The sequence below is a fragment of the Dreissena polymorpha genome, chromosome 14, assembly GCF_020536995.1.
Source record: "Dreissena polymorpha isolate Duluth1 chromosome 14, UMN_Dpol_1.0, whole genome shotgun sequence".
Lineage (NCBI taxonomy): Eukaryota > Metazoa > Mollusca > Bivalvia > Myida > Dreissenidae > Dreissena > Dreissena polymorpha.
Genome location: NC_068368.1, coordinates 71671308 through 71685366, shown reverse-complemented (window position 1 = coordinate 71685366; position 14059 = coordinate 71671308). Strand labels below are relative to the sequence as shown.

Genomic DNA, 14059 nt, shown 5'->3' with positions numbered 1-14059 from the left:
TCTTAATTGAGTAACACTTATAAAACTTTTGATGTACCAAAGACATCATGATAAAACACAGTGAAAGTTATGAGCCCAGCATGGGAAAACCGGGCATAATGCATGTGTAAACCCGGTATGGGAAAACTGGGCATAATGCATGTGTAAAGCATTGTCCCAGATAAGCCTTCTGGACCTCTTTTTATGCAGCTTTCTCATTTCACAGAAGTCTTTTCTAGTTTAGGTTAAGTACATGTCTTCCCTGATTTTGCGTGTGTGCACTGTACAGGCTAATGCACAGGTACAACACTTAACTCACATGCATTAAGCCTGGTTTTCCCACAACACTTAACTCGCATGCATTAAGCCTGGTTTTCCCACAATACTTAACTCACATGCATTAAGCCTGGTTTTCCCACAACACTTAACTCACATGCATTAAGCCTGGTTTTCCCACAACACTTAACTCACATGCATTAAGCCTGGTTTTCACACAACACTTAACTCACATGCATTAAGCCTGGTTTTCACACAACACTTAACTCACATGCATTAAGCCTGGTTTTCACAGAGCAAGGCTCAAAAATTAACACCATACAAATTATGTCCAATCCTGCAAGGACATCCATTCCTGTTCTTCTATCGCATAGTAGTTGTGATTATGAAGTCATACTCATGGCAAATTCACGATTTGGATGATGAAAATGGATCATGTTTCATTAGTTGCCAAAAGTATTGGTTTGAACTTAACATTCCATGTTTAAATTATAATATTTGATTGTGCAGGATGGCTTAAAACAGAAAAGATTCTGATTGTAAAGATATAATGTTCTTAGCAATCCCCTGGTTAATAATACAGATTTGTGGGCTACTAAAACCATTATAGTCACATATAGAAAACCAATTTCCGTGCAAAACAGAATTCAATTATTTATTGCATTCTTGGTTTACGAATTTTCCAATCATGCAAGCGAAAATTGAAAGTTTTATTGCTCGCTATTAAGTTCAATCTTTGCCAAAGGTTTTCAATTAGGAACCAAAATTAGAGGTTTGGGCAATGCATTTTGATTTTCAAATGAAGAATGAGGCAGCAGAAAAGAACGATATTTCTGTTATATCAGTTTCTTGTCTTATTGTTTAAAAAATATTTTTTCAATATTTGCCATAAAATAGATTTAAAAAATCGCTATGACTTTATTTATTGATATAAAACAACCACTTTGTGTTTGATTTGTAATTGAAATATTAGACATTGTTTTGCGAAGTTAAATATTGCAAAACATTATTGTCAGTAGCATTTATTAAAGCCACTATCACGCTCACCAATACTACATACGTACTGTATTATGCTATATAAAAATTTTCAGCAAAAAAACAGTACCATATGATGTTTATTTACAAGGAAGACCCTAAGAACAAGTAACATTGGTGTAAAAACGTTAAAATGCAAACATTCTGCAACTTTAAAGCATCTAAATATCGTTCCACTTTATCTACTTTCGTTTTGTAGATGATAATGAGTCAGGATCGGATTCATTTGGGTTGCTTTCATTTGCATAATTTATAGAAGTTTTTCCAGAAATCTGCTGCCGCCATGCTTCTGACTCTGACTGAATCCAATCTCGTGTTCGCCCCTAAATGTTCGGATATTTCGCGGGAAATAAAAATGGAATTATTTATTACCCAAAAAAATAAAAACAAGCATTTTGTATTTGTTTAATCAATGTTACCAGACAACATCTAACATTGAAATTTTGCATTTTGCTAAAAGTAACAATGATTTTTGTATGGGTTAGCTTTACGAAATATTTGATATTTTTTAGCGTGATCGTTACTTTAAAGGCCATAGATATATTTAAAAAACACATTATTAACTTATCATCATGTCAGAAAAATTAATGTAAAATTTGTGAGTAATGTTTGCCAAAAATAAGGTTCCAAACATAAAAAATCTGTATACAAACAAGACACTGTAGTCTCAAAACATTCCTGTAATTACTTTTATGCCCCAATGTTGTTTGTAAGCTCAATTAGCTTTACAAGTAATTTAGTTGTGTGATGCTGTTTTTTCAGAAACGAGATTAGTCGACGATGTACTTGAAGTTACAGATGTTAAACCAACCAGTAAGACAGCAGACTATGGTAATTCGTCGTGTTCCCAGAATTGTCTAGCTTGCATGCAGAATCCTGACCTCTCATCTCGTCTTAGTTTAGATGTGCTCTGTGGTACTTGTGAGAAAGTAGTTCCTACAGGTGAGAGGGCTTTTCGAAAAAAAAAGTTCCTTAACTGGTTGTGGTAATTCTGCGAATTGTGTTGATTGGCTTTTCCACTAACATTATTTCCATTTTGTACTTGTAAAGTCACTGAAAAACCATTAAACAAAACTAAACATTCATTATTTTTAGAAGTATATAAATCTTCCCTGAAAAATACTTCCCAAACTTATATGGAATCTTTCCACAAAATTGATGTTTTTTTACTGGCAGTAAGACAGACAGACAAGAAATAGTTCTTTGCTTGTTTGCCTGGTATCACCATTTATAAATAAATCCTTGGACTAAGTTGCAAAAAAGGGAGCTTTATACGTGACATAGTTTATACATTGTTCCTGCAGCTGATGAAATAAATATCAACTCTTTCACATATTTCGCAGTCACCAAATAAAAAACAGTGTATTCGTACCTAAATGTGTTCTTATTTTTCAAAATAAGTAACGTATAATGCACTGTCAGATTTTTTCTCTCTCATATCTCATTTTATTGCTGTGAAATCTTTTGGTATGAGACTTTAAATTTTTATTATATTATTTCTGAAACTTTCATAAAATAATGTTCCCATGCCATTTTATCTTGTTGAGAAGGATTCTTTTTGAAATACAGGACAAATGTGCAGTTTGTCATATATTTTAAGTAGAAAATGATTATCTCTAAATCGTTCATCTTGTAATGGAAAGCTGCTTGTAAAATATCAAGGGGAAGCATCCCATAAGTCCTTCTCCATAGGAGGATAAGAAATTAATAACAGAAAAGTGTACGAAGATTAGACGGCTTACATCTTATTTAAGCAGACGACATTTTGTCCCCAGTCAATATAATGTGGGTCCTTGGTAAATTAAGCTCCACTGGAAAAGAGTTTAACCTAATGGTCAGAAATGTCTATTTTGAATGATTGTCCAGTCTACATTGGCAATCCCATAATGCAATTTGGTCAGTTCTCTTTCCTTGGCAGACATTAGACAGCTTGAGACATTCTCAGTGTCAGTTCCTAAGCTCTGTATGAGATGTCGTCTGGAGGGTGGGAAAATAGCTGCTGTTTGCTCAGATTTATTCATGTACTCAGCTGTTGTTGTATTTATGCTCCCGGTAGGGTGGCATATAGCAGTTGAACTGACCGTCAGTCAGTCAGTCTCCCCGTCTGTCCGTCCGTCAGAAAACTTTAACATTGCCCGTAACTTTTGCAATATTGAAGAATGCAACTTGATATTTGGCATGCATGTGTATCTCATGGAGCTGCACATTTTGAGTGGTGAAAGGTCAAGGTCATCCTTCAAGGTCCAAGGTCAAATATATGGCTTCAAAGCGGCGCAGTATGGGGCATTGTGTTTCTGACAAACACAAATTTTGTTCTTTACTTAATATATTGCTTTTTTATGAGCGTGAAATATGATGATCTTCAGCAGACAATGTAAAAGAAATGATTGCAATAAGACCTTCCATGTATCTTCTAGCTTTAAATAAATCCCTTGTGTTTCTAATAAACAGACAACATATTAAAATGTTTAAGGCCTTATCAAAACAAGGCCTACCCATTAAAAAAAGTCTGGCAAATGTTTGTTTTTTTCCAAATTGTGCATGTTTTACAGTATATTATAGTGTAGAATTGTTTAAAATATCACAAAAAGCAAACAAAGAGGAACTACAGTTCACTGGTATACATAAGGATGGGTTGTGTTGCCCAAAACTAAGTGTTCTTTCATTTGCCATTAGCAGCGCAAACCAGGTGTCTGAAGTGTTTTGCAATGGTTTTCCCTCCTCCATCACAATCAACAGATACGGTTTGAGTTATGCCTTCTTGTAAAATGTGACTTTGTTAAACATAATTTTATAACTTGTGTAATATTACAACATGTTGCATCAGGGGAAAACTGTGACAAACTCTAGTTTTCAGTAGAATATGGAAAAAACTGTTTTATAATAAAAATGCTTTATTAATTTTGAATATATTTCCACCAATTTACATTTAATTTTAAAGGCTACTATTGCAACATCCTGTCTTGCCATGGCACAATTCTTGTTTGAGAGCATTAAAGCTGTACTATTTTTTTGTACACAGTTAAACATTTCAAAGTATCATTTGTTTCGAAATCTTGATGCATGAAATCATATTGTTGAAATATGTTATTTCTCTGTGAAAATATCAGTATTTAATGCCCATAATCGTGTACAACGGCTATGTATAAAAAAGTCCAGAAAAGTCTCAAAGCTCCATGTAATTTTGATGAATTGACGATTCTGCCTTTGAGAGTTATCATTGTGTAGATTTTTCCCCAGTCACATTTGTCTGTCAGCTGGAATGGTTTCTGTCAGTGTAAATCATATTATTTGTCATTCATTGCTTCTAAGTCTGGGTTTATGTTTCATGGACATGCAGTAAATCTCTATGGACATTTTGGTTACCCTTGTGTTGTGTTTTGTATCATATTTTGTATGTTTGTTCTTCTTTATTGTTCAGTTAGTTTGGTCATTTGTATAAATAGTTTAGTCAAGACAGTCCAATCTGACCTAGCTTAACCCTTCACCACTAAGATACGTATTTTGATGCATTTGCAGTCCCTTAGAAAGTTAAATTTAATTATAGACCTTTCGTAGTAAATTCATGTTTTAAAGGCTCCATGTCCAACCCTTAGATATCGATGAGCAGCAAAGAGCATAAAACCTGAGACTGCGAGTTACTCGCAGGCTGTTTTGGTTTTATGCTGTTTGCACATAGCCATTTTCACTTTCATTCCAAGTGGGAAAGGGTAAAGCGGTCAACCTTATTAAGGGGTAATGCCTCAGTCACAAATAATCCTGTCGCTGGCCAATGTGTCCGATCTCCAGGCATTGGGAAGACTGGACACGTAGGAGCCGTCCGCCGTCTGATGAGTGACAAAGTTTAAAACCTCAGTCACAAATAGATACCGATCACCGTCCGATCAGCGGCTGACGTTTTTTTCCCCTCAGCGGGCTGGCGCCGGCCGATGATCGCACGCACATCGGGTCATTTTGTAGCATCAGGCGGTGTTCGGATTAATTTTTTATATCACAGTTTGTTTTACCCGACATCGGGGCTGGGAAGGAATCGAGTTGAGATCGAAAAAAGATCGGAAGATCAACGAAAGGTTATCGCCCGGCGTGCGCCCGACATCGTGCGGAGGCCCTCCGGCAATCAGATGGTCACTGGCCGATGTATATGCCTCTTGGAAATACCTTTAGTTTTGCCGATACACGTTCAATGAATCCGATGTCCGGCGATACCCGTGGGTTGATCGTCCGATCTTGTTTCGATCTCAACTCGATTCCTTCCCAGGCCGGCGTTGGGTAAAACTTTAAGTGAGACTTAAAATTAATCCGGACGCCGCCCGATCTTACAAATTGGCCCGGTTTCTGTGTGATCATCGGCCGGTCGCCAGCCCGATGAGTGGAAAAATACGTAGTCCGCTGATCAAACGGTGATTGGTGTCTATTTGTGACTGAGGTATAAGTCGAGATTCACAATGTAAAGCTATTTGTCTTTGTGTGTGATCAATCAGAAGCAGAGAACGATAAAATTGAGATAAATTTTACCAATGCAATACTTATGGGGTTTTTTATCAGCTGCTTGAGATGAGCAGCCGTGCGGTATTTGTTATATTTAATGATTGTTAAAGTTGTGTTTTATTATGCTCCCCCCAAAAAATTTTGGGGGAGCATATAGTCGCCGCTTCGTCTGTCCGTCCGTGTGTTTATCAGTCCGTGAACACTTTTTGTCCGGGCTATTTCTCAGCAATTAATGACCGGAATTCAATGAAACTTTATGTGAAGCTTCACTACCAAGAGGAGATGTGCATATTATCAGCCGGTTCTGGTCGGATGATATTTCACAGAGTTATGGCCCTTTGAAATTTTCCATTAACTGTACATATAGTGCAATTCTTGTCCTGGCTATTTCTCAGCAACTAATGACCGGAATTCAATAAAACTTTATAGGAAGCTTCACTACCAAGAGGAGATGTTTTCACAGAGTTATGGCCCTTTGAAATTTTCTATAAAAAAATTCTTGTACCCCCCAACTACTGTGCCCTCAAGACGTTTCCTTTATCTGAATATATAGTGCAATATTGTGACAAAAAAACCTTTGGGGAGCATCACCCGTCTCCGACAGTTCCTTGTTTTTTATAGAAGTGCATGTTATATATATTTCCCACGCATATGTATTTTTTTCTTTTAGGTCATTTGTTCAGTTTTTAGAAGTCTTATTTCAATAATAACTTCATCAGATCAAGTATATGTTTGATGTTTATGTATATCCATTTTCACATGAAATTGATCTTTATTGCCTTTAAATAACATTCACTGTTTGGAATCAAAATTATTTTAATTCAACAATTACTTAAAAAATAGCAAATGTTATGTGTATAACTCGTATGTCAGGTAATTAAAACTTAAATAGTAGGAAATAACTTCTTCTTTCTTTCTTTTTCTTTCGTTCTTTCTTGTGATAAACTAAAACTTAAATTAACACTTTTGCAAGTAAACAGGCTTTTATTTAATAAATATTGTTTATTTCTAGGAAGCACATTTTCCCCACCCACTTCCTTCCCTGTTGTACAGTATCAAATTGGTGACCAATCAGAACTAACGATCGCACCTGGCTCTTTCTGGCAATCAAAATTCAACCAAGCGGAACCAAAGTTTGTCAAGTTCAACGTCACGTTGCCTAGCAGCGGTGTCCTTGGAGTGTATGGTCGTCGGGGTCTTCCGCCAACCATAGCACAGTTTGACTTCTTTGAGGTCATAGATGGTCGCACATTGACAACAAGAACAAAACGACAGGCAAAGGTATGTGAGCTGTGCTCTGTGAAAAATGCATGTGCCTAAAGTGCCATCTCAGAAAAGGTTTTTGTATATTGTACATAGTAGCTTACAGGTCCATGGAGATTTGCAAGGGCTATCATCACAACAAGAGTAATGATACTGTTGAGATATAATATTTGTGCACTCAACCCTAGAATTGAGCATTAAAAGGCTCTCTTTCAAAGGAAAATTATAGTGCTTTTTTCATGGCCTATTGACATCAGTTTCAGTTTTTATGGAAAGCAAAACAGTTTCAATTGAGTGCAATACTTTGGACCTTCCAACATATCAAAGAATCCAGCATTAATGCAATTGTGCCAGAGAATAAATTATGTGAAAAACAGGCTGGTTTGAGCTCTTGAACAATCATTTACTACCATAATGATTTTTGTGGGGAAAAAAGCATCTTAAAATTACTTCTCCTTTGAAACCAGAATTCTCAAAAACTCAGAATTGTCTTGATAAGCCTTAAGCTTCATTCGCCCCATAAATTTTATCAAGGCAAATCATGGGTCTTCCCATACCTTATGTTGCTACAAGCAAGTACTCGCTATCTTAAGCCAAATGTCAATATATCAGTGCAATGTAACCATGCTTGTTAACACTGTTGACAGCCATATCTATTTCTAACCTCTAGAGGCCCATATTACTGATCCTGTTGCGTTTTTGGAGGTATTTCCAGCCAATCTTAGTGCAATATAGCCCCCATGGACAGTCTATAGGATGAGCTAGGACTAGCGAAAGAGCTGGAGATTAGTCTGTTGAAGACGTAATTCCATGTTATTTTAGCGTAATTTGGTGCCAGTCTGTCTAATTAATCCCTAAGGAGGGTTCAAATACATTTACTGGTGTTTGAAAGTTTCTTAGAAAAACAATAATTGCTTGTGATGTGGGTCTGGCATGTTTGTCTTTTTTCGTAAAAAATACTTAAAAATCAAAAAGTTTAAAAGGAAAAAATTGAATAAATTGAAGCTCCGGAATATATATTAAGAATATAAACATGTTTATCATCACAAACAAATTCGGCAATTTAAAAGTCATTTACTAACAAATAAAAATTGTGTAAATGGTATAGATTTTTTAACACAAAATTCCTGACAAAATTGTTCAAAGGTTAAAGTGACTTGCTCACAATCTTAACTTGATAGACTTAGTGTAGAAAACATAATATTCAAGTATTATTCCAATAACTTTTTAAATTAGAAAACAAAATAAAAACGTTGCTCCCATCAGCTTTGGATTCCTGGACTATTAAGAAAATGACTTGCTATCACCTTAAACACTTTACCTTTCCATAGGTTTTGCTTTAATGCTCAATATGTAACAGAACACTTGGCGCTTTAACACAATCACAATGTATTTAAATCAGTTTTCTATGTCTGTGGTGTGTTTTTATCCTTTATAGACTGTTGTATTATTTTTTGGAACAAGTGTGACAAAAGTTTGAAAAATGGTCAATTTGCCAATCTGTGAACAGGTCACTTAGAGATCATCAGATCAGTGAAAATGTTTGAAACTAGCATCACGTTGTGGGTTGAAGCCTTAAGAATTGCAATATTTGGTTTGTTAAGATAAATGATCATGCTTACTTTTTATGCCCCCCTTCGAAGAAGAGGGGGGTATATTGTTTTGCACATGTCGGTCGGTCGGTCTGTCAACCAGATGGTTTCCTGATGATAACTCAAGAACGCTTAGGCCTAGGATCATGAAACTTCATAGGTACATTGATCATGACTGGCAGATGATCCCTATTGATTCTCAGGTCACTAGGTCAAAGGTCAAGGTCACAGTAACTCAAAATAGTAAAATGGTTTCCGGATGATAACTCAAGAATGCTTAGGCCTAGGATCATGAAACTTCATAGGTACATTGATCATGACTGGCAGATGACCCCTATTGATTTTCAGGTCACTAGGTCAAAGGTCAAGGTCACAGTGACTCGAAACAGTAATATGGTTTCCGGACGATATCTCAAGAATGCTTACGCCTAGGATCATGAAACTTCATAGTTACATTATCATGACTGACAGACGACCCCTATTGATTTTCAGGTCACTAGGTCAAAGGTCATGGTCACAGTGACTCAAAACAGTAAAATGGTTTCCTGATGATAACTCAAGAATAATTAGGCCTAGGATCATAAAACTTTATAGGTACATTGATCATGACTATTGATTTTCAGGTCACTAGGTCAAGGTCACAGTGACAAAAACGTATTCACACAATGGCTGCCACTACAACTTACAGCCCATATGGGGGGCATGCATGTTTTACAAACAGCCCTTGTTTAATGTGGCTCTTCCCTCCTTCTTTTAAGAAATGAAATTACACTTTCCCCTTAATATTATTTTATAAGATATTATGTTGAATACAAAATGTTAATCAATCCAACATTTTCACTATTTCACTCTAAAGAGATACTGAAGTTGCATGTCAAGTTTGTCCATAAAACAATTGTTTCTCTTGATTAGATTCCTAGGGCTATGAATATTTGAGCAATCTAATGAGGGAAGTAAATCATCTCAGAATGAACAAACAACCAACCATTATGTGAAGGTTCCAATATATAGATTAATATCTGGACGGGGGGAAATTATTATTTACAGACTTCCTTACAAAAGATGTGTGTGTTTCTGATAGGGAAGAGGGTAAATACGGGAGTTCCAATTGATTGGACAGTAATTATAACGTATGTCCGTTTAATTGTTCGTAACTTTTATCTTTCAGTGTTGAACCAATTTTAAAAAACTCTGGGAAAATGAGAAAATAACACAATAAAATTGCCAATAACAGAAGGTGTTCCGATATAAATCGGAAATTTATGGTGCACAACAAAAAGTGAAATCAATACTAAAAGATGTGTGGAATTTTTTTCATTAACAGTTTATTCAAACATTTCCCCTCAGTGTCAAGCCAAGTGCGTAATCTTAATTTATCAGCTCTGATGTATCTTACAATCTTATCAAATTAATAGGCTAGCCTTAATTCTAGCAAATGACATTTTCATGATCCAAGTTTTAACAGAATTGTCAAGGAAAAAAAAACTACATAACTGCCAATGTATTCCCTCAATTTTTCATGTAAAACAACATTGCCAAGTTCACATTTTACATCTCTTTCCCCTTGCAGGATACCCTTGACACGGCCATTACAAAGTACCTGGAGACTGGTGTGTGGTTTGTGGCCCTGTACAACGACATGGACCAACCCCAGAAGGTTGTCTTTAAGGCGGAATTCTACAGTAAGCGTAATTATTATGGCTGCATGCATATCATGATCGTTGGTCATTGAACTATTGTATACGTGGCCACATGTAACGTTTTTGCAAAACAGCAATAACTGACCTTGTATAGTTATTATAATTATTTACACTCCTTGTAAATAATAATATCAGATGCAATAGTTTGATATACTAAAATTTTAATCCGCACAGGCTAATCAGGGATGCCACTTTCTGCTTTTATATATTTTTATGTCCCCCACTATAGTAGTGGGGGACATATTGTTTTTGCCCTGTCTGTTGGTCTGTTGGTTGGTTGGTTTGCGCCAACTTTAACATTTGCAATAACTTTTGCAATATTGAAGATAGCAACTTGATATTTGGCATGCATGTGTATCTCATGGAGCTGCACATTTTTAGTGGTGAAAGGTCAAGGTCATCATTCAAGGTAAAATATATAGGTTTAAATTGCTCATGTAATTTCACTTCTGCAATATTGAAGCTAGCAATTTTATATTTGAAATGCATGTGTATCTCATGGAGCTGCACATTTTGAGTGGTGAAGGGTCAAGGTCATCCTACAAGGTCAAACGTCATATAGAGGGACATTGTGTTTCACAAACACATCTTGTTTTCAATAATTTTTTATTTAAACAAAGACTTGTAGCCAAGATTCAGTTTAGGCAGAAAGTGGCGTCCCTTATTAGCCTGTGAAGACTGGCATAAAATCCTGTTTTCTCGCGTTGATGCTCATATGGTCAGCAGATACCACAGTTCTTATCTCAACGCTTTCAACTTTGCCAACCTATGTTAGCTCGTAGCCCAAATTGTATGGTTACTTATATTTCTTGAATTATACAAATTAGAGATTAAAGCATGCAATTGTTGAGACTTGCTGATATATTTATTTGATACAGTAATTTCAAACTCCTCAATTCAAAGACTATTTTAGGGATATTTACATAATAAAACAAATTTGACTACTCATTAGTCTATTTAATCCAACTAAGTGGAAGTTACTGTTAGTGTTGGTTCCCAACCAATAGACTTGAGTTGTTTACCTGCAATGTAGCTATAAATCTTGTTAGTTATTACTTTTATGTGGACATTTTATTTTAATGAAGTTTGCTCACTTCATCAGTAAGGAAGTAACAAGTTAATTGTGCTTGAACATATTAAAAAAAGATACAAGTAAAAAGAAAAACAATAATTATGAAGTTGGAAAGATCAGCAAATATTGATCAATGATATAAGAATTAATCATCTGTAAAATACATTCTTTATTTCAACCCCCTTTCTTCCTGCCTACTGTGTCGCCATGTAATTACATAGACTGGTTAAACAATCTTCACCCATCTAAAATCTTCACTACTTAGTTTTCTTGGAAGGCTTTTTCTAAGCAACCACCACTTATTTGATCCAGCACTTGTTTCCAGATATAAATCTGAGATGCAAATAAAGTGACACGAAAAGTGCAGAATAATCAAAATAATCAAATTATCTTGCATAAAATGCAATCTTTTTGAAATACTTCAACACCTAAACAACATGGACTAGTTTCCTACAACATGTAATAAAAAGACATGTGCATGACAAGTGCACTGAAGTGAGAATTTGTTTATGTTAGAGAATTTGAAATAGTTTTTTTCCTAAAGAGTTTTACATAAATGGTCACAGTTTATCATTGTTGTTGTTGTTTACAGAGCGTGAGACTGGTTGCCCGGGTGACTGCAATGGTCGTGGAGACTGTAGGGACGGACAGTGCGTGTGTTACCGTGGATTCACAGGCTGGGACTGCATGCAGAGTAAGTGCACCTGTGTTACCATGGCAGTAAGAGAATTGTTGAACACTGCAGACTGATCCAGTGTGAAGGGTTCTACCATGATATGTTTCACTGGTTGTTGAAGGTTCCAAAGGTTTGCCATTAAACTGATGTATCTTGGGTCAAAATGAGCTCACACAAACAAGTTTAACACTTTACCACTCAGAGGCAGAGTGAAAATGGCTATGTGCAAACAGCATAAAACCAGAACAGCCTGCGAGTAACTCGCAGTCTGTTCAGGTTTTATGCCGTTTGCTGCTCATCAGTATCTCAGGGTTGGACATGAAGCCTTTAAAACTTGAATTTAGTATGTAAGGTCTTCAATTAAATTTAACTTAAGGGACTACAAATATGTGAAAATATATTTCTAAGTGGTAAAGGGTTAAACCCTGAACTCCAAAACTTGAATCATGAGTCCCTCACAAATTCTCAGCTGTATTTGTGAGACGCGGTGGTGCGGTGGTCGAGTGGTAACACTCTGGTCTACCATTCCAGATGTCCCCGGTTCAAATCCCGGCGGGGGCACTGGAAATTTCAGAAATGCTTCAAGTGTTTCCCACCCAACTAGAGATGTACTGGTATGATACCCAGGTAATTCTCGCGTGTATCGGTGCTATACACTGAGCACGTAAAAGAACCAAGGTATCTATTCGCAAAGAGCTAGGGTATCGCACCCGGATTCCTTGTATCCCAATACTGTCTCTTCTGCTTGCTGTCTCTTCAGCAAAACCAAAGGACCCCATTGGAAATAAGTGCTTGCACTTTCATGGGTTATCCTTGACCGCAAGGTCAAAATAAATACATACATTAAGACAGGCTTGTTACAATCCTTGCTGTCAATATGAGTTATGACTTTTGTATTGCTGAATGGATGTCCATTAGGTCCCGTAGTTTTACACTGAGTTCTTGAAATGGTGCGTTTTATCATTGTTATCAAATGATCATAATTATTTTGTTGGTGCTTTTTGAGGAATATTAAATTCCAAAAGGTTCATTTACCATTTAGGTCCTCTTCTTTCAGAGTTAATGGAATAATTTTTTTTTGTAAATTCTGCTCATGAGTTTCTACTGGAGCAAACTTCAGATTTGTGAGTTTTTTTGGTCGTGATTTATGTTTGAATAACAAGGACCGCTGCACATGTAGAATATTAATTGGATGTTCATTTTGCATACTGCACCATTTGTCAAACTCTCTTAATTATTTCTGTTCAGATTTCATCTGTGATAGACAGGATTAAGTTTATGACTTTTTTGAGAGACGATGTATGTTTTTTGAAAAAGCAATCTTATAATTGTTTCAAACAGTTCACGAAATTCATTTGCTGACTGTTGAGTCATGCTCCCAAAATAAAATTTGCATTAAAATAAACCGGTAACATGAAACAACAAAAAATGTTAATGGTAAAATTGGAGCTATAAGGACACCAAGAAAAGTTTTAGATGTTTTTCTACATTTGTAATTTAAATGTACTTGCATAACCAATGAGTTACAAAAAATTGTAATCTAGTTTAAATTGCAGAATTCAAATTTTCATAATAACCAATCATTGTAGCATGTATCTGCTAGTGTTTGTTGTGTTATGAGAAGACGTGACTGATTTTTAAATTCAAATATGAACTAATATAAAAATTGAAAAACTGAAATAAATGAACATAAGAATCTTTAAGCGAGATTATACGATTTTGTCAAATATTAATGAATTTGTATAAAATGTGTAAAAAAATATACATATATTTCAATATAAATTAAAATAAAAGTTAAGAAGAACATGTGTCCAAAAATGGGAAATAAGCCAGATATTAAATTCTGAAATCGAAAAGGGCTGTACAGTCGAATTGGCCAGCAGGCATATCATGCATGGACGATGTGAATCTAAACTTAGTTTAACGGTTCATTTTAAATTCCTGCAATGATATATCTTCATACGACACACAACACTAA

General features: G+C 35.6%; 1 protein-coding gene across 1 annotated transcript in view; it reads left to right on the top strand.

The window, feature by feature from the left end:
* LOC127857470 (teneurin-2-like) overlaps nt 1-12155 on the top strand; it is a 231258-nt gene extending 219103 nt beyond the window's left edge. The window contains exons 13-16 of the mRNA XM_052393865.1: nt 2053-2121; nt 6791-7059; nt 10204-10315; nt 11998-12155. Coding sequence (XP_052249825.1) covers nt 2053-2121; nt 6791-7059; nt 10204-10315; nt 11998-12155 — 608 coding nt within the window. The remainder of the gene's footprint in view (nt 1-2052; nt 2122-6790; nt 7060-10203; nt 10316-11997) is intronic.
* Nucleotides 12156-14059: the final 1904 nt, after the last annotated feature.